Here is a 24,103-nt window from a genome sequence, read left to right as displayed (position 1 = left end):
TTCCTCATCATCATTCTCTTCTTTTTAGCTGTGGAGTAGCTAATTATCCATCCTCTACAGGTTGCTTTAAAGGCCTTTCATACTATTTGTATTGAGGGCAAAGAATTTAGGTTAACATGTATATACTCTGTTATTTTCTCTCTTATCAAATACACAAACACTTCATCTTCAAGCAAAGAATTATTGAATCTCCATTGTTGACTTTTATTGTTATTTGAAGAAAGAGAGAGAGAGGAGGACTGACAAAGGTGCATGGTCAGAAATTATAATATAAAAGCAAATAATCAATCCTGGAAAATTAGTTATGAACATGAGAATAAAATGTGTATTCACAGGCATGAGAGTTCACTACATGTTATATGTCAGTCACTGCCAGAGCGTTACGTAATTCTTTAAGTGCAGCTGATAATTGCACCGTCAGATGTAAAGGGGTCGCTTGACCCATCCAATACCAGATCACTGACCGGATTAAGGTCTCCTACCATGAAGACTGGATCTGCTGCACCACTTTCAACTTCGATAGAGATTTGGCTTGACCAATATTAGGAGCATAGACATTCACTGAAGTGCATTTTTCATTTTGTAGAAGACCTGACTGTGATATATCTGCCATCTTTGTCAATTATTTTTTGGGAAAGTCTAAAAGATAGTCGTTTTGCTATTAAGATACTGGCGCCCCTACAGGCCCCAGTACCTGGTGCTGAAAAGATCTGACCAACCCATTTTTAGCTTAATAGATCCCTCAGATGTGTCTCCTGTAACATTGCCACATCACAATCCAGGGATTTCAAATGAGAAATTATTTTACATCTCTTTGTTTTATATGAGAATCCCTTTTACATTCAAGCTTATCAGTTTAATAGTAGCCATAACCCCTTTTTACCGTAAAATCACATCATACATTAATTCGCCATAAAGAAAAAAAAAGAGGAGAAAAAAGCTAGGAAACAAAAATATGCCCTGGAATTGTCAATGTTCTGAACCAACATAAAAGGGAACAGCGAGGACATTTATTAATGTTGATGGGACACCCCAGGCACTTTCCAAAACCAAAGAGAAGTGCACGCGGGGATAAATCAGATGTAAGAGCTACTATGTGTCGGCAGAACCTGGCTACTTGTCAGGGGAAATCAGTCTCTGAGTGCTAGAATAGGGGGTCTGTTATCAGTTATACAAACATTTTTCCAGTCAGGTTATTGTGTTATAAGATAAGCTGGCACTACAGTAAACTCTAAACCTGTAGCTGTATATGTAGGAATGAACTGTAAATGCAAACACATACATACGCACATGGAGAGAAAACCCCACAGAGACACATACACCTTGCAGGATACTATAAATTATCCAGAGCCCTGCTTCTGATTGGCTGAGCAAGCAATCTCGGCTGCATGGGCTGAGATCTTGTTGCCAAGGCAACAGTGGGGAACCTCCCTGTCCCAGTCCTATTTTCACAGTATGAGATTGTCTATGTAGGAGTTACTTTAAGAAAGACCTTAATCATTGTGGGGGTTTTTTTTTACAACATATATACAGTTTACTGCTCCAAATTTCTGCAGGTTTAGCAATCATGTTTCCACTGCAGTCTACCCACCACCTGCAGTGAAAACTCATATTTTACTGTAATGGACTTGACATATGCTGTACATTTGTATATGATAAAAAAAAAACCCAATAAGACTTTACTACTATTAGAGTTCTGACAGAATAAAAAGTGTGGGTGTAAGGAGCTATGCTGAATCTAGAAAGCATTTCAAGATTTCAAATGTACGACCCCAACATGACCTTCAGAAAGAAAATGCAGCAGAGCTCTTTTCTATGAATATACTGTGAGTCCTTGGTTATGTAATGTTGTGTAGGTCAACGGGTGAACCAAGTAGTGGCAGGCCTCCTATACTAAGGTATACATAGGTGAATGTGAATCACTTTTTTAAATAAATAAAAAAGCCTCATGGCCACATTGTCTCAGTTTTTTCAACATAACATTTGGACTAAAAAAACAATTCAGTCAAATAATTGTGCATGTGATTCGGTTTTATGTGGTCAAATAGTAATTTGATGCAAAATGTGTTGCCAAACCACAGCTGTGGTATTTGTAACCATAGTTAGATCTGTGTGACAGTTCAATGCTTAAAACAAAACAACGCCGTATTTTTTGTTTCTTTTTTGTTCTCAATTATTACTACAGTATATTTTCTCTCTCTTGCTGCCTTTCTTTTTTCCAGTTTAGCCTTTTAGTTTATAGGTAGACTCAATATCAATGACATCTTTTTAGTCTGTAAATTTCCAATAGTAAATTTATTTTACTTCTTGATGCTTGGAGCAGTAAGAGAGACGTAGTACTTTGGGATTTTGTGAGAGCCCTGTTTGTTTGTGTGTGTTTTATTGATATTACATTGATTGTTTGTGTTGTTTAGTTTAGTTTAGTTTTTTAATCATCATTTATTAACCTGTCTGTTAATTTACATGGTTTTTTGTAATGGCAAGGCATGAGCAGAAGAAGTTATTTCTGCCAACTTAAACAGCCAGAGACAATGAAAATCTTGCAGCTATCGTATCCACGCAATCTCCAGTAGTGAAAGAAGTACCGAGATCCTTTATTTACCACTACAATCATGTAAAAACACCCCATTTTAAGAAAAAGTCCTACATTTAAAATAAAAGTGAACAAATATTCAGCTAAATGTAAATGTAAAAGTACTCATTCCGCTGAGAACTGGTCACTGTAAGTGATATATTATTATATGATTGTTACTGGTGCTTAAGTAGCATTTTACTGTTGTAGCTGAGGGTATTTAAGGGTCGCAAGATAAATCTGAGGGGTCGTGTGATGATTTACAGAGTAGAAAACAACAAAAACAAAGTGCTGCAATACAAATCTGTATGATATTTATTTTTGGGACTTTTTCTTATCTTTTGTTTGCTAGTTTTACTTTTTTAGGCCTCAATGAAATCTGAGACGTTTAGAGAGGAAATCTCTCTTTGATGGAACTAGACATCTGAGATATCTGTGACTATGGGCCCATCTAAACACTGCTCTTTTAAAAAAGGGTCACAGGCCAAAAAGGCTGGGAACCAGTGGTTTAATCCTTAGCAATGCATTGTATTTTATAAGATCATCATATGTTTTTTAATTTAAAATCTTGGTCAAAATCTTGTAAAATGAAGTGGGATAAAAGTGGAAAAACTATACGTATCTACAGTACTTTCGTAAATGTAGTTAATTACTTTTCATCTCTGTCAATCTCTTTTAAAACTTCCGGGCAGCAACAACCTGTTCGGACCATTTACTGTATGTGAAGATTTATATACAGTCAATGGTTCAGACATGTTTAAAAAGCAGTGCAAGAGCACCACCTGTTGGCTAAAAGACGAACACCTCTTTGGCTGCCGTGTTGGTCAATAATAATAATAATAATAACTAAATGATTTTTCCATCTCTGCAAAAGAAAATGTATGGCATGAAAATGAGCACAGCTTCATGTCACTGACAAGAAAAGCAAATGATGATAAAATTAATAATGTAGAATTAAAATTGTACTCTGCGCCGGATGTTGGACGATGCCATTTGCAAATCGCGTATTACAGTATGAAAACAAATAGTTAAACATATTATCCCAGTCGATAATTGATTCATTAATATACTTATAGTGTTAAGTGCATTTTAAAATATGTTTAATTACACTGTATGGGAATTAGCGCTTTAAAACACTACAATATGTTCAATAGCAGTCCCCTTTGTTTTCATCGCCATGGTACAGTCAGCGGGCAATATGGCGCTGGGCAGATTTAGTAAATGTTGTCGGTCGTTACTACATGAGCCCTCTAAAGGAGGATTTTGTCGTGTTTTACAGCCAGGCTGGACTGAACGTTGTGCAGGAGGTAAGACAAACTAAAGTCGTTAAAAGTCATGTGTGAAACGCGAGTGTTTATTAAAACTGGCTGGTTTACAGACTGCTAACAGTTGGGCTACATTAGCACATTTAAGTTAACAGTCCATGTCAGTGTGTTGAGCTTTGCATTAAAATCCACTTAACTTGGTGGTGAAATGTAACTAAGAACATTTACTCAAGTACTGTACTTAAGGACAATTTTGAGGTACTTGTACTTTACTTGGGTAGTTCAATTTTATGCTATTTTATACTTCTACTCCACTACATTTATCTGGCAGCTTTAGTTGCTTTCCAGATTAGGATTTTACGACAAGTAAACAACCTGATAAGCTATAACACATAGTTACATGGGTTGAAGTTCTCAGGCACCATGCCTCATTTCTGGCATAGAGCAGTTTTAAATTCATATGATATGCAATTCAATACATTGTACATATTTCCTCCTTTACAGGCTCACAAACCTTTTCTTGCTTTAATTTCTGTAGTTACTTATTGGGGCATTTTGTCATGTTTCAGTTTCCCCTCTAAAGTTTTCACATAGTTTCATTTCAGTAGCCATTTGATGCTAAAAAAAAAAGGATAAACTCTTCAATATTGCATAAAAAGATTGGAAATGAGTCAGAAATGAATACAAATTGTGTATCAGAATTTTTTTCTCCTTTCCTCTCCCATTAATCATCTCATGACCCCTCAGATTTATCTGGCGACCCTTTGGAGGGGCCCAACGCCTAGGTTGGGAACCACTGGACTAAACTAGCTAACTGTTTATAAAATAGTTCAAAGTAGCTCCACCTTCAGCAGCTACAACAACAGTAACATGCTGCTTACACACTGATGCATCAAGTATTTATACTGTAATTCAGTTTAATAATGTAATATTCTTTAATCATAATATTTAATTATAACATTTATCATATATCAATCACATGGGCTGATTTTGTGGAATATGGATACTTTTACTTTTAATACTTTAAGTAAACTTGCTGTTAATACTTCTGTACTTTTATTTAAGTAGGATTTTAAAGGCAGGACTTTTACTTGTAATGGAGTACTTTTATATAGTGGTATTCTTACTCAAGTAAAGGATCTGAATACTTCTTCCACCACTTGATGTTTTTCTTTGGTAATGGTTTTACCCAGTGGTCATTACTCACTATACCAACCTGACTTTTTACCACACAACACACCAACACACCTGAATTTTTGTTTTCTCTGCAGCAAAAAGGCATCTGTTGTCAGAAGATGTTATCAAACTACAAGACTTTCAGCAGAGGAAGCTTGCAGTGGCGCACCTTGTCACTGGATCGAAAGGTAAAGTATTTTTTTTTGTCACTGGCACTAAGTTGCAGTTTTATGTCATGCGATTTTGATACATAGAGGATTTTCACCTTGTTTTACAGGGAATTATATTGAGCTGTTCAATCAGAAGCTACAGAGGAACGAGCTGATACTGCGAGATGAGCTGAAGCTACTCCTTCATTTGTGCCAGTCTGCAGATGACATGATGATAGCCAGAGATGCCATGTATAGGTACAGTACACCTAAAAATATTTTCTCTGCTCCTCCTCTGCAAGACATTTAGCCTTAAGAAAAAGTGGGAAATAAGTGAGATTCTACTTACTTCAGAGAGCCACAAAATGTCACCATGTGATAAATATCTGAGTTTCATATTTATGATTCTTTGATTTGCACTCGAAAGGTATCATGCAGAGAACCAGAATTTGGCATTTGGAGAGTTCAAGTTTGGTCCTGTCTTCATGAGACTCTGTTATGAGCTGGGTCTGGAGGAGATGGCTGCTGCTACGCTTACTGATAAGGTAAAACATTACATTAAAGGACGGGTTCATAGTTTTTTAAATTTGTCTAAAACAACAGTCAGGTGCCCAAATGAACACTGACACATGTTTTTCTTGCTGTAATTATTCCTCTTGTTCAAGTTGACCAGTAAGAGATCCATTCATAATGCATCTTAGGGCTGCAACCAACGCTCATTAATTGATTAGTTGATTGGTCCATAAAATGGTGAAAAATGTTGATCACTGTTTCCCAAAGCCCAAGATAGACACCATCAAATGTCTTGTTTTGTCCACAACCCAAAGATATTTAGTTTACTATCGTAGAAGACTAAAGAAACCAGAAAATAGTCACATTTGAGAAGCTGGAAAAAATCAAAATCAAAAAATTTCTTAAAAAAATATTCAAAATGATTAATCAATCATCAAAATAGTTGGCAACTAATCAACTAATTGTTGCAGCTTTAATGCACTTTCAATCTAAGTGATGGGGGGTTTATTTGAAGCTATTATAGCATCTAAATTAGTCCAATCAAGTCAATATCTTTCAAAGTTACTGTCTTCTTTCGCCAAATTCCTGCTTTTTGTTACTATACTTCCACTGACCGCAGTTCAACAGGAAAACACTGTCCATGAAGACACAAAGAAGTATTTTTTACTAAAAAGACAGTGACTGTGGAAGATATTCACTTTATTTGAGTAACTCAGACGGCTGAAGCGTTATATAAGCTACAAATAAACTTTTAAATACATTTTTGCACAAAACAAGGGTTGTGGATTTTGTCCCTCATTACTTACATTGTAAGTGTACTTGGAAAATAGAAGATAAGACTCATATTTTTTGGAGTAATAACGTTTCCGTTCATTTCTCTGAACAGACTATGAGAGGATTTTTCAACGACGCCACCTCCTTCAACATCGCCATAGACATGTTATTCACAAAAGGCTCTCATGAAAGTAAGTGACAGATTAACTTTGTAGTGTTGTGTTTTATCTGACGTTATGGTCACATGTGTGTTTATAATATACTAAACTTTGCAACTATTGCAGTTGCTCTGGAGGTGCTGAGAACCATGAGGAAACAAGGCGTACCGTTCAATAAGGACACATTGATCCTGGCAGCTGGCACCTGCTATAAACTGGTAACTGTCAAGCGAATGGATTATCTACCTAGATTTTTAATGACATTTCGTATTACAGCATTGAGTTCATGTTTGTAACTGTTGGCTGTGAAATGACGTCCTGTTTTATGTTGGACAGAACACACCTGAGTCCTACAGGATCTGCACTGCTCTCTTAGAGGAGGGTCAGACCAAAGGGCACTTTATCCCCAGACATGCTTACTGCTTTGCCGTGGCGTTAGCGCTTCGACAGGTTAGTTATATCTTCTATACTCATCACTCATGCAGAGAGATGTGAAGAATATTAAAATAGTACCAGTAATCTGTTTTATTTATCTTTTTTTGTTTGTTTGTTTCAGAATGACATTGAAAACGCACGGTCGTTGTATTCACAAATAATGAGCACAGACAGCAGATTATGCCAAAATTTGAAGGTAAGTTTACATCATACAACTACACTGTTAACATAGTATTTTATGTCATTGTTGTTCCATAATTTTTTTTTTTTTTCTTGTGATTTAGGTCGTACTATTAGCAATGTCCGGAGCAGTGACAGGCGCCGTTTCCATCCTGTCTGAAGCTTTTTTGTCTAAAAGTCCTTCTTTTGTGAAGAAGCCTGAATTTTCTCAGGAGGTGGTGAGTGAAACATCTGACTGCTTGTTCATTGCCATTGTGTGATCTGAAACAAAGATGTGTCATCTTGGTTGCATATTAAACTATGTTGTCTCGCTTTTTTGTTAGTTTAGGTTAGTGTGCGCACAGATTATAGAATCTAAAAAAAAAAGTACCCGCTACTCACGCTTGAAAAACAAACTGAGGATTTGGCTAAAGATGGAGACTACTTGTTCTTATTTCATGTATTTTTTCGTCTTTTTCTTTTTCTTCTCTCTGCACTATTCTTAACAAATTTGTAAACGTTTTCCTGCTCCGTTTTCACAATTTTCTGACATTTTATAGACAAAGTCAAGAAAATAATAGTCAGACCTAATGGCACTAAACTAAAAGTAGCTGATGGGTAAACCAGTAGTTTTGCTACTGTTTGGTCACAAACCAAAGTATTGGACACATTAAAATTTAGACCAATGATGGTACCAGATGAAAAATTAAAACATCACTGAAGTTATTACAGTTGATCCTGAAGGAACCATGAATGTGTGTACCAAATTTCATGGAAATCCATCCAGTAATTATTGAGACGTTTCCCTAAAAATTAAAAAGAGGAACCTCACGGTGAAACCTTTGGAAAAGTCAGGGATTCACTAAAGTCTGTAGGTTTCATCTTCTGTGGACCATGAATTTCTGCACACAATTTCATGACAATCCATCCAAGAGTTGTTGAGATGTCTCAATCTGGACCACAGTGACGGACAGACATAGCCACACTGCTAGTGAGGCTAAAACTCTGCTGTGAACGAGTAGCTAGTTGACTCAATGACCTCTTGTGACCTCTTCCACAGGTGGATCTGCTGCGTTTGCGAAGTGAGGATGGACCACACATGACGAGAGTGGAGCAGATAGTGTCTCAGCTTGAGCGAGCTGGTCAGGTGATTCAGCAGACCCTCGATGACATGCTGTGCTACACACCAACAGGGAAAAGGAAACCAGCGCCAATAACGGAGGAGAGGAGGATCAGCCGAAGGACTCTGACACCACTACAGTCCACTCTGCTGTCAGAGTGAGGCACCCTGCCTTAACCCCGTCCCTCAAAACTAGTGTTATATGTGGCTGAAAAGTGTTAGTAAACCCTCGCTCTGGCTATAGTTGATTTTGTCCCAGTTATCTACCTCTCCTTTAAGACAGACACATTCATCCCTCTACAGACTGAACTTTAGTCTCATATTTTAGTTGTCCCTATCTTGTTGCAAATGGTCACAGTACATTTTTGCCTGGTACGTACCTACACTAAACAGAAAACTGCTGAAATGAAGTTTGAGGAAAGACCATCTTAATGGGTATAAATATTCCTGTAAGGATCACATGTGGATGACATGAATGAATTGGAAAAATGTGATGTGTACGTGAAAGTGTGAATGATTAAAGATGAATAAGATATTTTAAGAAAGATTCTTTGTCATGTTTTGATGTGCTGGGTTTCAGGTGAAATCCTGATATTCTGCTGTTTCATGCATTTTAAAGGAGCACTCCATTGATTTAGTATCACATTTCCATAAAGTAGGGGGGACTCAGAAGAATCAATGCAGCAGAGATATCCTAATCGTACGTTTTGTCAAGCTCCAAAAATGCATGATGCAATGATTAACTGATAAGTCTCCACATGCACAGTTCGAATTGTTTTCCATTAAATCTGATGCGTAAATTTATAGTCTGCAAGCCGAGACAACTCCGATGACATCACTGTGGCATCATCGGGGTTATTTTCTCAGACTTAACAAAGACATGTAATGTGAACCGGTGTATTATCAACTTTTGTGTTTAAATTGACAACTGTGCACATCATCTATTAGACAGTCACAGAGCAAGGCATCCTTTTTCATATTGGCCATTAAAAGATCCCCTTCAAATGCGCTTGCAATCTAAGTGATGGGGGCCAAAATCCAAAGTTTATCTGACGTTTATATGAGGCTTCAGCAATCTGAGTTAATCATATCAACTTTTTTTTCTTTGGACAGTGTTTCCCTGTTGAGCTACAGTGGAAGTATAGTGACAAAAAGACTAATGTTGAAAGATAGTGATTTGATTTGACTCATTTGGACGGCTGAAGCTTCATATTAGCTTCAGATAAACTTTAAAATACATTTTTGCACAGATTTGGCACAGTGTAAGTGCATTATGAAGGGGTCCTATTATCCAGTATGAACAGCCTTTAATCTGTGCATTGTTTCAACCATAAATATGTAATAAAGCATTTATTACAAGCTCAAATCTGTTGATCGGACCCCTCCCAACATGTAAATAAACCATGTAAACAAACCATGACGCATATGAAATCCCTCCCATAATGCACTGCTCACATCGGCTGAGCAGCCAGGGAGGAGAACAACGGAGCGGCCAGCTGACCTGCTTGATTGCCAAACAACCAGATAGTAGCGTACGGCCATAAAATAGTAGTTAAGTAGATAAGGAGTATCGTTTTTGTTTATTTATAGGATTATTACAGAGTTGGGGACGTATGCAGCGGTGATATCCACTCCTAGCGGCGGCTGGAGGCAGCTAGCCGGTTAGCTGGTACTGACTGACGGGGGAGGCTGTGTGGAAAAACCGCTGGTAACATCAGCCAACGCGAAAACACTAAGAAAGGAAAAGATAAAAGACTTTTAAAAAAGTTGAAATTACATATAGTTTCATTAATAGGGACCGCCGTGCCGTACTAAGTTAAGCAGTTAAGTTTCTTGAGACAAGCTAACTTAGCTATTGTTAGGTAGCCTCATCTGTAAATAGTGGATTTGGGTAGCTTTAGCTAACTTTGCCAGAAAAACACAATGAGCTCTGAAGAGGCTGCAGCGTCCACTAAACCCGCTCCGGATGATGATGGCATGACATGGTGGTACCGATGGCTCTGCAAAATAGCGGGGGTTCTGGGAGGAATATGTAAGTGGTTATCAAAGTTCATTTCTGGTGTTTGTTTAATCAGTAGAGAAGCGATAAGATGCACAAATCCTGGCAAACATGTGAAGTGAATACAAGTGGTGTCAGCTGACTGTTTAATGCTATTTAGTTGTGTTATTTCTGTGGCAGCTGTGGCAGGCAGGAGTTTTATTTTTTTGTAGTCTGGCAGACTCCTTGATACAATTCAATGTGTGGACTCTTTGTTAAAATGAGGATGACAGCAGAGAAATAACAGGAAAGGCATCAGATTACTATTTGGGAATATATGTTACTGATTGAGCATATACCTCTCTTTAGTTGCTCAGCCAGGTTGGACAAAAGCTTTGTCACTGCCCATTGTCCCTTCACTGCAGCAGCCACCGCCTGTTTGCCTGGCTTGCTTACCCCATAACATCTTATTATTCCTAAATTAACCATATGATACAAACCCATCAAGTCCACATAAGGTTCTTTGACTCATTCCCTAAGGAGTCAGCATGGGACAGATTTATTTCTTTTTACTGCTGGCTTTGCAAATTTCCAGCAGCAGCATTGCAGCCCTCCTGCCTCTCTCTGTCTCTCTATCCTTCACAGTGACACTAGAGTCACAGTAGCTGTATCACATTAACCACCTGGGGCACTGCATATTCAATGGGCTCTGTATTATTAAGGAGGCTGGAAAGGAGCAGGATATGCTTGTATGGCATGAAACTTCACCTAGACAGCAGGCATGTTTACCGTCTCGTCTCATACCAGAGATTCAGGCTGAAACTGCTGTTTTCTGTTTGCAGAGTACAAAAGATCATACTAGACACTGAAGTGTGATGAAGTTTGTGTACGGACAGCTGTCTCACACACACGGGCGGTTGTAATATATGTATTTTAGGGTTGTGATGAAATTTTGAGCTATTTGCCCCCCCTGAAAAGAAAGCAGAATTACTAATTATAAATAATAGGCATCAGTAAATTAAGACATGTTCGTGACTTATTATTGTGAATTGAATGTGAGAATTTAGATTCTACTTTTTTCGACACCTCTTTCTTCTTCAGTCCTGAAAAAATTGTGCATTCGCACGTGTTAAAGTAGAGGTGAGACTTTTGCTAGGAGTTTGTCACACCTGACATTTTGACTTGTTACAGAAGTAAAAGCACAGGTGTTAAATATTTAGCACCAATTTTCCGTTCTCTATGTGTTTGTGTAAGTGAGCTAGTGTGCACATTATCAGGGAAATGTAACCGTTATTAATCTTATTGGATACACAAAAGTCAGTTGATAAAATTAGATCTTTTTCCTGTTATATAAATGTATTTCTTGGCTACAGATTCTGCATTTTAAAAATATAATTTCAGTCATTTTCAACCTGAGCCTTATGTTTCCATTTATTCCAAAATAATTGACTGGGTTACACACACACACACACAGGACTAATGATAATTTACAACGGTTAAAAGCTGACATATCCTCATTTTTATTTTATTTTGAAAATAAGCCATAAAACCTCATAGTCTATATGATTGATTGCTTTATGGGAATGTCAATGCAACTATTATTATTTTTTTAATATTAAGACGTATAGGACTGATAACATTGATTGATTTACTGCGGTTGTGTTAATTGCCTTTGCCGACATATTTCTAAAACGTGTGATGATGCTATATTGCACATTATTTCATAACCTCCTCCACAATTTACCCCACAATTTTTCACAGCTTTTGCACAACCATCATGCACTTGTGCGTGTTAATATTCCTGTATACCTCATCTTATATAGCACTCAGAGCTGCAATGATTAGTTGATTAATTGATTAGTTAATCAACAGAAAATTAATCCTCCACTATTTTGGAAATATGGAAAAAATGTTTGTCTTTTTCAATCAAAAATACAAAATTTTTGCTGGTTCCAGTTTCTCAATTTTGAGAATTTCATGCTCTTCTTTATTATATCTGATAGTGAACTGAATATTTTTGTATTTTGGACTCTTGGTTGGACAAAACAAGACATTTGAAGATATCAGCTTGGGCTCTAATGGCCATTTCTTAATATTTACTGACATCTTATAGACGAAACAATCGTTAATAGCAGTATACATATATTTCAGACAATGGATAATCAATGATTCCTCTTGGCCCTGTGTGTGTAGTTATTAAAGATCTACAATGAAATAAGTTATGAAACTTTCCACACAGTGAATCTCAGCCATGGCAAAAGCTAAAAAAAAAATCTTTTAATTAAAATACTCATAGTTATCATTTAAGGAATCTGTCTGAAATGATCTTGTACATGAAAAATATAGCCCGCTTTGATTTTGACACGGTGGTAATACGTGTTTCAAATTTGATATGGGGAAACTGATTTTCAAGCCAAGCATGTTTCATAATAGCTCTTACATCTAGATATGAAAGCATTTTAATCAGTGTTTTTTTTTCCAGATATTCCTTTGCTTTTGATGTGGCCAATGTAAAAGTAATGTGTTGCTCATGACAGACATTTATCTGTGTGTGTTTTTTGTGCATTTGAGTCTATATACATGCTGCATATGTTCCACATTGCTGATTTTCTTGCGTTAAAGCAGTCCTGAACATGACTACAAATGTTCATTTATGTGCTGACTTAACCCTAAGTTTAAGATCCAGTCTCCCCACTGAGATGTTCCATAAATAAGAGGCCAATCTCTAAATAATGCTCGTGTGATGAAATTATCTGTCATCGGTCTTATCTTAATAACAGCCTTGTCTTTAGATTGACTCTAACATTGTTTCTGTGATCTGAATCATGCAGCCTGTGCCATCGCAGGAGTGTGGAACTGTGTCACTGTGAACCCTTTAAACATTGCTGCTGGAGTATGGATGGTGTAAGTCTTAAACACTGTTTTGTTTACTTTAATCTAACATCCATTCACATTTCATGAGCCTAAATGTTTTTATATGTTGCTGCTGGTATAAATATACTGTAAAACATCTTGTCACTGTCAGAATACAGTCGCACAGTAAAAGTGTTGTCTTAAACAGCCTGATGATTGTTTAATCTAGTGAATAAGACAATACTTTAATTGTTCCATTATAGTTTGGCTAGGGTGTCAACCTATAATGTTTACTGACACAAATGTGTGCTGGATCCAATTCATGTTTCACTAAGCACCTACAACACTAACTGAAAGTCACATACAAATGTTCTTGAAGGGGACATATCATGCTTATGTACTGTTATGATGTTGGATGTCTCTGTTCAACATGGCCAAAGTTCCAAAACTTTGAACAGCCTGTTCTGAACGCATCGTTTACAATGTCTTTTCTACTCCCAACAAATTCATGTCAAATTGTTCATGCATGCCCACAAATAACCATCTGTTCCATCATCTTTGTTGCTAAGGTTGTTCCATGGGTTGTTCGAATATTTCAGATTAGATTCGGGCTCAAACATGTACGGATGTATATACTTACGGATGTAAGTTTCCGTTTTGAGTAAAGAACAAGAAAAAGGAGTGAAATCCAACGACTATAGTTTGTTTACATAGTCTCTAAGTCTGCTAAGGGGCAGCTTCCAGAAGGTGGCAAGTCAGAACAGAGTGGGCTCATTAGAAGGGGGGTCTTAAAGAGACAGCCTAAAACAGCCTGTTTCAGACAGAGGCTGAACTGAGCGGCTGCATAAAGGGCAACTATAAGATAAATAAGGAGTTTTTTGAATTGTAAATCATGCAGTGATACTCAACTAGAGACCCAGAATATAAATATAGACTTTGAAATGTGCATGATACGTCCCCTTTAAACGTCTGTGACTCATCAGAGCTTTACTGTTCAGATTTCCAGTTTTTATATCCCATGCATTATGCTTTCATATTACCTGTTCATTTACATTCCTTTAGTTAAAGTGTATGTATATCGATAGAGAGCAGTAGTCTCATGTAGCAACACCTTGTGCTCAAATGACGGAGGTGTGGAGAAATTCTTGTCATTACTCTGAATTTGAAATACATCTTTAGTACATGCCTTAACAAAGATATCTATGCTTTATTTTTCTTGCCAACTAAATAAGAGCTTTACATTGTCAGATTAGCGACAATGCTAGCTTGAAATAAATATTGAATGGTAAAAATTACAAATCAAGACATTTTGCCATTTTTATTCTTTACACCAGAGTTTAAGGAGGCTTTACAGGTTTCTTAGAAATAAGATTTTGCTGAACAAACACACCTATTCATTAATTTTGAATCTTATATCCACTATCAGGAAGCTACTGTCCACAACTCTACAGATTAACAATGGCTGAAGTCTTTATATAAAAAGCCAGAACAAGTTATGTTGTGACTGTCAGTCACACTAATATCATGTCAGTTTTATTTCACTATTTCACCAGTTCACTTAAAAACTTTTCTGCTGTTTTTACAGCTGTAAATATTTTATCACAAGTGTTCCAGCCCAATTTGAATACCTTGAACGATGACAGTGGTGACAGCAGTAAAGGTTCTTTTCTTAACAGGCTGCTGTTTTGAAATTCCTCCAAACCTCCTCTTCGTGATTTGAGCCAGAGTTGTATTTGAGATTAAAGTGCACGGGCTTGACTGACTGCTGCGTTTGTGTCCTTTCTCCTCCCGTCTCAAGGTTGAACGCCTTTGTGCTGTTCCTATGTGAGGTCCCATTCTGTTGCCAGTTCATAGAGTTTGCTAATGCAGTGGCCGCCCGCGCAGACAAACTGAAACCCTGGCAGAAAGCCTTCTTCTACTGCGGGTGAGAACAATACATGGTTTATGTCACTGGGGAGTGTGTTTCACTGTATGAAAAATTCAATTTTTGCTATGAGAATTTCAAATGGTTAGTTAGAGACATACTTTCGGGAATGTGGTTGTTTTATCTACAGCATGTACGTACTGTAATATGATTTACTGTCTCTTTGGTCATTTTCAGGATGGCTCTCTTTCCCATATTCTTGAGTTTCTCCTTTACAACCTTGTTTGGAAACGCCATCGCCTTCGCTACAGGAGTTCTGTACGGCCTTGCGTCTTTAGGCAAAAAGTAAGACATCTATCAGTGGTTAATAACTTATTTTCACTATCTATTTGAATAAAAGCTGCTCTATACAGACATTTTGTAATTACTTTTATCTCCTAATGTCTCACCCATAAAAACACTCCCAGGCTCTCATATTAAATTCAATATGTCACATTATAATCAGTTAATAAGATTTTTTATTTTATGCTTGAAAGTCTTAACAATCTTAATGAGCCTCTTTATTCATGCAAATTAACTTTTGACAAGGTGAGTGGTGTAATAACCTTGCAATTAACATCTGTCATTCCTGCTTTTCCTTTTTGTTTTTTACCCACCTCCCCCCCCTTTGCCATAACTTTTTATTACCATCCTTGTCTTTGCGTTCTTTCTTCCTTCCTCTTTTTCCTTTTCTCTCAGGGGAGACGCAGTGACTTATGCCAGACTGCAGCATCAGAAACAAGGGGATGAAGAGAGGATGACAGGAACAACAAACGGCGCTCCAGAGTGAGGCATCCGCCTTCCCGCCCTTCCTCTTCCTCTCTTTTCTTACTGAAGATTATTTTTCTCCCTGTCCTCCATCCATCCTACCTCTTCCTCCATTACTCCTTCCCTCTATTCCATTTCTGTCACCAAATAACAACGGTACTGAGTTTATTTATTTGGTTAAACTGTTGCATTCTTGTTCTCCTGACCTAATAGTATCCAAACAGACTGACGTTGGATTCAGTCCATTATTTGGTACCTGGCGTGTAAATGGGATTTGTCATTGTGATTTGATGGTTTGTTTTTATGTTTTTAATTATTCCTATGGGTTGTATTTATTATTTGTTTCCCTTTGTTGTTTTGCTGCTGTCAGTTATTAAACCCCTTTTTTTGGTGGGAAAAATTTTGTGAGTTACATCTTTGTAGCCCGAGCCTTTCAGGAAATCTGAATAGAAATAATGTGATTGTAAAATGTACATATTTGACTTCAGGTCATTCACTATGACTTTCAGGCTGTGATTCAGAGTTGTCTGACTGAGGGAGTGCAGGGAGTAAAGAAAGGTCAAATGATGAGGAACTTTCCCATTAAAGCCCTGTTTCAACCAAAAGTTCCAGGTAATTTGGAACCAGAGGAACTAAACTTGAAACTAAAAGTCCCTGTAGTGCATTCCTGTTTGCTTTTCCACCGCATCTAAGAAACCAGGTAGATCATGCAGGTTAGACCCAGAAGGAATTAAAAAATGAGGGCGGCGCTTGAAACGTAGCATTCACACATCAGGAAAAAAACAACACAGACTTATCTTGTTGTTCTTTGTATTTACTATGACATGAGTTGGATGTAATGAATGAATGAATGAAAAGGAGAAATGCAGAGAGCGTCTGTCTCCACAGTAAATCATCTGTTGTTGTTATTTATTTCTGCTTTATAACATAACCACCATGAAACAATCAGAAAATATTCTATTATTTCTTTCATTTGCTGGCTTTGTTTTGGCTACTGCCACTCCCTCTCTTCATTCAGTCTCAAGCTCGCTTGACCACTGCTGCTCTCTCTCTCTCTCTCTCTCTCTCTCTCTTGCTCGTACTGTCAGCTCGCTCACGCTATCTCTCTTATATATCTCACCTTTTACATTATTAAACAAAGAGAAATGTCCTCCCGTTGTCCTAAACTGGTCCTAAATCGATACTGGAGTACTTCATTGTTTTATGAATGAAGCGGTACACAAGTTGAAGCAACCACACTGTGTGTGTTTGACCAATCAGCGACAGTCATCCCTGCAAACCCCCCCCCCCCCATTGTTCCTGTACTTTTGGAAAGTACTACTAAGTACAAAAACAATCTTCCTAAAATTTAGACCCTGGTCCCTCCAGTGGAAACACAGGTAGCAGAGATTGTTTTGCCCCCAAAAAGTCCCTGCTCAGGGGGTAGTAGTTTCCAAAAGCACAGGAACTATGTGGGCGGTGTTTGCAGGGATGATCATCACTGATTGGTCAAACACAGACAACCGCAGCTGCTTCAATTTGTGTATCACTTCATTCATAAAATAAGTAAGTACTCTAGTATCCATATTAGGACGAGAGATAGACATTTCTCATTGTTTGTGTTAAAAGTAAAGTTAAGCTTTGCAAGAAAGAGTGTGAGCGAGACTCGAGCTGTGTGTGTCATCCTGTGTCTGGCATCACCTCTCAAATATTGATGTCACTGTTTCACAGCTCTAACCTCATTATCATCAAGTTTTTAGCAGTGAGGCGTTTAATTTGAACAACTTGCCTCACAGGAGAGAGTGGTCCATTTTTGCATTAAATGTCAACTAAGGCAACAGGGAAGACTTTCCAATTATAATTGAGGATCTTTTTAAAACCTTTCAGTACAAGTCAGCAATGTGGAACATATGCAGCATGTATGTAGACTCAAACGCACAAGTCAGTGCAGACTAAGCATGAGACCTGTATGTATTTCCTTGGTTTGTTTTGATCTTGGTTGATCAGTTTTAGTTGAGGTGAAGAGTACTTTATCACCAGTGTTTTGGGGGGGGAAAAGCTGTCTAACTTTTTAAACCATTACAACAGATCTGTAAATAACATCCAGTAAAGTGTTACCATAAGTGTTTTTTTCCCCTGTTTTTTTTTTTTTTTATGAACTGCTAGTCTATTTCTGTTGATAAGGATCTCATCTGAGATCATAGTTTTTCTTAGGAATTAGTTTACTTTATTGAATAGCAGCGGTTAGATTTATGACCTTTGATAGCTCAAGCTTTTTAGTAGAAAAGGGTGTGTTTAATCAAGAAATCTGATAAAGAATTTCTTTTGTATTTTCATTATTACAGTCATACACACACTCACAGTTGCATTTAGACTTGAGACAGTTGTCAGTTTCTTTCATCCGAAAACAAGTATTGAGAGTCCCAAAAGATCATCGGTTGCTTTTCCTGAATGACTCTGAAAAGCCACAGCTCATTTGCCTGAGACGCACATATTACAAATGACAAGTCTGAGGTACGAATACCAAGCCAGTAATTTCAGCATCACACCTACTGTGCACAGACACCTCTGAACTGCAGCCTGAATGCATTTTCAAACGTACCCGGGCATTAGGGACATTTTTAGAATCGGGGGAATGTATGTGGTAAACCCAAAGATAAAGACAGTCTCTTTTTTTTTTCTTGTGTTTGTTTTATGCTTTCATGTATTTCTTTTCAGTTTGTTTAAGCGTTTGCTGATGCTCACTTGAGGCATTCCTGCACTCGACCTTTAGTAGCATTTAAAAGCTTTCAGTGAATGGGTGAGAGGAGCTCAGCTTGTTTATGTTTTGTTCCTCATGATCAAGCAGCCGGTAGCCAAGTTGTGACTGCAGACTTTGCGGCACATTATGTAACGAAAAAAAACTGGAATGTGTGCGCTTATTTGATCTCATTTTTAAAACATGTCTTACCTTTTTAATTATGTTCCAATCTGTTACTGAATATATCTGCCGATTGTTCTGTGTTCATTAGGAGTCTAATTAGTGCACTCTACTCCACCAGGACACATTAAAATTTAATGAGGGACAGTGTCTTGATTCAGGGACTAATTGGTCTGTATCCCACACAATCATCAGAGCCATGGTTTGCCTTTGTCACTGAAATGAGATATGCAGTGGTCAGCAATGTACGATTTGTGTTTTAATATTGTTTTGTTGCCTTGCCTCTATTGTCATGGTTAACAAGGATGCTTTTGGGAATAATTGTTCACACGTACCTCTTACAGCTGTTTAAGTCTATTATTGGCTGGTCAGTGACTGCGGTGATTATTCACACATCACCTCCTCCGGCTCTCAGGTTATGATATTCAACAATACACAGCATACAGACACAGTAGTTAATGCATAGATTGTAGATACAGTTTAGCATAAGCATGACTATGAAGTTACTATATCATTCAAGCCAATGGAAAAGACAAAAACATGCACAACCAGCATTCACAAGTGGTGCAACACTACAAACACACCAGGGATATGCTACAGCCTGACACTACACCATCTCACACTACAGCTTTAATAAGGCTACGTAGTTACTTTCCACAGCCGTCCATCCACCAATCCATCGTTATTTTATTGCAGTGATGTGCATCCAAAACTGACTGTATCTTCTGCTGTAAGGGATATGTGTTTAATATGTGTTGTGATGTGAATCCTGATCCTGTCATCAATTAGTGAATTAAACACACTTGCTACTACTACCCTGGTGTTGGTTTCTGGTGTTTTTTGTTGGGTTAAAGCTCTAATTAGACAGCTTCAGTTACTTTTTAGAAATGAGTGTTATTGGATGTGAGCTTTTCTCACAAATTCTAAAAGCATAATAAGAGTTCAGTTAACTTACAGATGGTCCAGTTTTTCATATTTATGGAAATGTAGCAAAGTAGTCTATGTGCACTAGTTAAAGATCCCCCCTAGACATGTTTAAAGATAATTATAAGAATCTGCTTGGAATAATAATTTGTGTCTGATGTAGCTTTACCACAAAATGTTCAATTATCTCGTTAAATTTATGAATATGCAAATATTGTTCATTTCAGAAGTTGAAAGTCCATTTTCAGTGATTGTGCACTGGAGACTTTAAGTTTCCACATCACACTGGTGTAAGTAGCATACTGGACCACAGTTGGCCCCAGAAGTTGTGATGTTACAAATCCTGCTCACAGGTAAGATGCCTTAAATTTAGATTTTTGGTGAGCACAGAGAAACTTTCCACCTTTTAACAGATAGATGTGAAAACAGTGTCGTAGTGTCAAACTCTGCACAGTGGAGGGGGACTTGAAATAAGGATAGCAAGAAGTAAACAGAACGTCCTTTCAAGAATGAAGGCACATCATTAGTCCCTCTGATAAATTGATCTGACTATAGGTTGGTATTTCCAACAGCTCACAGTGGAATTATGTTAATCACATCTAGAGATTAGCTTCTATAAGAAGCAAACATCTAATTCCAGTGCACAGTATGATATCCCTTGCTTTTACCTCCAGACTTTGTGTTGTTAAGTGGTTAAAATAATTACATCTCCTGCTTCACCCTCATAGTATGCAAATATGCCTCATTTCAAAAGTTTTAACTGATGAACACAAGATATCTTCTACTTTGTTATTGAGTCAAGTCTATACGAGTATGTGTGCTGGTGGTTTCATGTTTCCACATCACGCTTGTGTAAGTTGCTGGATCATGATTGGCTTCCAAATTCGTTGTGATCACAAATCATGCTCGTAATTACATGTCTTAAAATGCATCGAGCACAGTTAAACTTTCCCCTTTCAGCTGATGAATGTGAAAACGGCTTCAGTGTCAAACTGCACATACGTCATTCTGCACAGTGATAGATCAAAACATCCAAGTGAAGTTTTCTTTTTTTTTTAACCAGTGCACCTGTGATATGTGCACAGATTTGTTTACTATCTTATGTTCCTTTGAAAACTTGCACATTAAAGTGTTGACTAATGTGACCCTCTTGTAACTGTGATTAAGCTACATCAGAGGCAGTCCATTTCAATGGGACGCCTACATTATTTTGTTTCCCCCTTTTGTGACATGAAACAGTGTTTGTGACATACATGGCCCCAGAAACTTAACCAGACATGTGATTCCTGGAACTGGATTGCTTTTGGAGCAAATAAAACATTTATTTGCATTTATTCTGAGGACATCTAGTACCTTTTTGTGCTGAGACAACAAAACAAAATAGACAGAATTAAAGTCATTCCTTTACTGCTGTCATAAACGTAATAACTGAACCTGACACCTGTGTTTGATGATGAAGTTTGTGAACTAGACTATTTGATGTACTCATGTAGGTCACTGTAGGTCAGCCACTAATACAATAAAACAAATGTATTATAGAACCAATTATTTGAAAGAAATCACCCAACATACGGAAGAGAAACACCCGACTCATGCAAAAAGTAAGTGTAAGACTTCATAAGTCTGAGTACTTGCACAATCTTCTTAAAGATTTATACTTCTGAGTGTCAAGGATCTTTTTTTTTTCTTTTATTAATGATCAAAGGACAATATCTGACAGAGGATTTCAGGATGTCAGTCTCATCACAGAAATCCGGGCTTCCTTAGGGTTTCCATATTTTGTTTGCATGCTGGATTGTATCATTTTGATTTGTGATTGATTGTAGAGTACTTAGATCTGTTTGAGGTTGTTTTTTTTTCACATTTTTCCCTGCGACATAAAAGAGAAACAGAGGAAATAATCCTCTATCTCTTACAGTTTTTGAAACAGCCAGTCATACTCAACCAGGCACAAATATTACTTTATATAATGCTCCTTTGGATACACTGTACGTACTTGAGCAATGTTATCTATTGTAAACCTGACATGTCAACGTGTTCACGTCTATTCTTCAGATTCTGCAGACACTTCTGTCGCTTCTCTGTCAGCTTCAGATATTTGTCATAAAATCATTTTCCAAACTGACTGACGTGCAGCGATGCCATCCTCTTCACTTCAACCCATTCCCACGACCTCACTCTCAATGTCACTTATTTTTCTTTGACTGCCCAACTGATGGCTGTCTTTCCACTGTCTAGTCTTAATTTTTGAAGATTCAAGCTGCCCTGGACTTGCCGTGCTCTTCTTAAAATGTCTCCAGATGTTTTCTTTAAAACAACTCTTTGACCCATCACAGGCTGGCTCTTTTCTAGCAGCTGTAATAATCAGATGGTGAGACTGTAAACCATCTGACTTCACTGTAGTAGAGATAAAGGTGGTTTAACACTGATACAACCAGATGGGAATCTCTTGCTAGGAATTGTTAATAGATAATGAGCTGGTTTCTTATCATTAGACATGACTTCCACAGACAGAGAACTGTCTGGCATCATTAATCACAGTTTGCAGGGAGTAAAACTGCCTAGTTTATCTGTGTTTTCATGTGCACAAAGTACATACCAAACTTTCGTTCTGACATAACTTTAATATTTTCAAATTGTGTATCCACAATACAACATTCATGGTGATGTTGCCTTCATCAGGGAGGTTGCTTCCAGTTTCCTAATATCTCTTGGTCAGTCGTGCAATTTATAGATCGTCATAGATATTAAGGGTACAGATATTTACAAGAGAAGTATAAATGACCAAAAATACAAAATATACAATGTTACAATCAACTTTTCTAAACCTTCTTTTACCAAATACAATCTTGACAATAATCTTGAATCTCTAGTACTTCAGTCTTTTCATCTTTTAGCTTAATATTTATGGATAATCCAAACTAATTCTTAAATCAATCTGTGGTTGACTTTAACATGTCCACTACTTGAAAGATAGTTCACAGTTATTCAAGTCTGTCTTAAAACAAAAGTCAGGTGCCCAAATGAACACTGACACGTGTTTTTCTTGCTGTAATCATTCCTCCTGTTCATACTGACCAGTAGAAGATCCCTTCATAATGCACTTTCAATGTAAGTGATGGGGCCACACAGTCGCTCTGTGCAAAAATATGAGATATCCACTTTATTTAACCAACTCAGACAGCTGAAGCCTCATATTATCTTCAGATAAACTTTTAAATACAATTTTGTCCTCCGTCACTTACATTGAAAGTACATTTGAAGGGGATCTTTTAATAGTCAGTATGAACAGGAGGAATTATCAGCGAGTAAAACCTGTTTAAATGTTCATATGGCCGTCTGACTGTTGTTTTAAGACAGACTTGAAAAACTGCCTTGAGCTAACTTCCTATTCCACACAAAAATCATAATCCAGTGGGCTGGACTGCAAATATAACTGCAAGTCTAGTTCCTGATTTAAATCTCTTGGGCTTTAAGTGCCCAAATTAGAAAACGCCTCCCTCATCAGGACCAACGTCTCTACATCCCTCCTGTTTGACTTAAAGATTCCTTCACAAGTCCTGTGTGTTTAAGGGAAGAAACTGGATGATTCATTTCCATGAAATGTGCTGCAACTGGATGTTTTTTTTTTTCTTCTTACACCATATAGTCATTTTATGTGCTGCTTCTACATCTACATGTTAACCAATAAATCACACGTTTTGTGTTGCAAAAAAATCAAATCAGATTGTTGCCATCACAGCAAGTGGTGTTAAACTATTAAACTCATGGCTCTCAGTGAGGCTGACCTTACATATGGATCAGATGTTTTGAGTTTTTTTTAAAGGTTTTTTTTTTCACTGGTGGTTAATGCCTGTTTAATTAACTAATCAAATGAATAGTCACCACCTCTCACTATTTAATTAAAACTGTATTATGACAGCATTAGCCTCTCTTTTCTTGGCCGGGGGAATTTTCTCTCACCTATAAAGCTTATTGTTTTAAAACTTATTATCTTGCCCTTTGGGTGCAGATTAGTGGGATTTAGTTGTGGCCAGTTGATTTTCAAGGATTTAGCTCATATATCTGCTTCCTCTGAACTGTAAGGTAACCGACTACATGCTATATACTTTACAAAGACTTATTATTTTGTATGCTCTATTAATTTTAAACCACATTTGGAAACATGGTAAAATGGCAGTTTAGCTTCTCAGTTACTTATAGCGAGTAACCAACAGAGGGCGCAATTGCAGCACTTCAGCAACATGACTTTTAATTGAGTAGTCAGCCAAGTATTTAATCAATGATGTGATAGTACTAGCATTAGCATATGTGTAATGAAGGACACTCTTTTTATGCAAATTAAACATCTGATGCTGCAATTACAGGCTTAATATTGGCCTGAACATGCATGATAGGCTTAATATTGTTGGCAGCTGTAGTTTGACAACAGCATGGTTAAGAGGTGAAAGGCTGAT

At 37.3% G+C, this 24,103-nt stretch overlaps 2 protein-coding genes across 2 annotated transcripts; both read left to right on the top strand.

Annotated features, from left to right (window-relative positions):
• Nucleotides 1-3,727: 3,727 nt before the first annotated feature.
• Nucleotides 3,728-8,868, top strand: ptcd2 (pentatricopeptide repeat domain 2). Its single transcript, XM_042395364.1, has 10 exons — nt 3,728-3,879; nt 5,109-5,201; nt 5,291-5,420; nt 5,590-5,707; nt 6,562-6,640; nt 6,734-6,825; nt 6,944-7,057; nt 7,164-7,238; nt 7,327-7,440; nt 8,262-8,868. The coding sequence occupies exons 1-10, from the start codon at nt 3,750-3,752 to the stop codon at nt 8,481-8,483; spliced, it is 1,167 nt and encodes a 388-aa protein (XP_042251298.1). The 5' UTR covers nt 3,728-3,749; the 3' UTR covers nt 8,484-8,868.
• A 900-nt stretch (nt 8,869-9,768) lies between these two features.
• cacfd1 (calcium channel flower domain containing 1) lies at nt 9,769-16,668 on the top strand. Its single transcript, XM_042395185.1, has 5 exons — nt 9,769-10,353; nt 13,131-13,203; nt 14,951-15,076; nt 15,254-15,361; nt 15,755-16,668. The coding sequence occupies exons 1-5, from the start codon at nt 10,245-10,247 to the stop codon at nt 15,843-15,845; spliced, it is 507 nt and encodes a 168-aa protein (XP_042251119.1). The 5' UTR covers nt 9,769-10,244; the 3' UTR covers nt 15,846-16,668.
• The last annotated feature ends 7,435 nt before the right edge of the window (nt 16,669-24,103 follow it).

The sequence above is a fragment of the Thunnus maccoyii genome, chromosome 19 (genome assembly GCF_910596095.1).
Source record: "Thunnus maccoyii chromosome 19, fThuMac1.1, whole genome shotgun sequence".
In the NCBI taxonomy this organism is placed as follows: domain Eukaryota; kingdom Metazoa; phylum Chordata; class Actinopteri; order Scombriformes; family Scombridae; genus Thunnus; species Thunnus maccoyii.
This window is presented reverse-complemented; position numbering and strand designations above follow the sequence as displayed.

What these genes read in the sequence shown, in the direction of transcription:
- ptcd2 (XM_042395364.1), top strand. Translation starts at nt 3,750, where the DNA reads ATGGTACAGTCAGCGGGCAATATGGCGCTGGGCAGATTTAGTAAATGT. An exon ending in GCCAGAGATGCCATGTATAG is followed by an intron (nt 5,421 to 5,589) that starts GTACAGTACACC and finishes TGCACTCGAAAG; the next exon opens with GTATCATGCAGAGAACCAGA. An exon ending in CTGAATTTTCTCAGGAGGTG is followed by an intron (nt 7,441 to 8,261) that starts GTGAGTGAAACA and finishes CCTCTTCCACAG; the next exon opens with GTGGATCTGCTGCGTTTGCG.
- cacfd1 (XM_042395185.1), top strand. Translation starts at nt 10,245, where the DNA reads ATGAGCTCTGAAGAGGCTGCAGCGTCCACTAAACCCGCTCCGGATGAT. An exon ending in GGGGGTTCTGGGAGGAATAT is followed by an intron (nt 10,354 to 13,130) that starts GTAAGTGGTTAT and finishes TGAATCATGCAG; the next exon opens with CCTGTGCCATCGCAGGAGTG. An exon ending in CTTGCGTCTTTAGGCAAAAA is followed by an intron (nt 15,362 to 15,754) that starts GTAAGACATCTA and finishes CTTTTCTCTCAG; the next exon opens with GGGAGACGCAGTGACTTATG.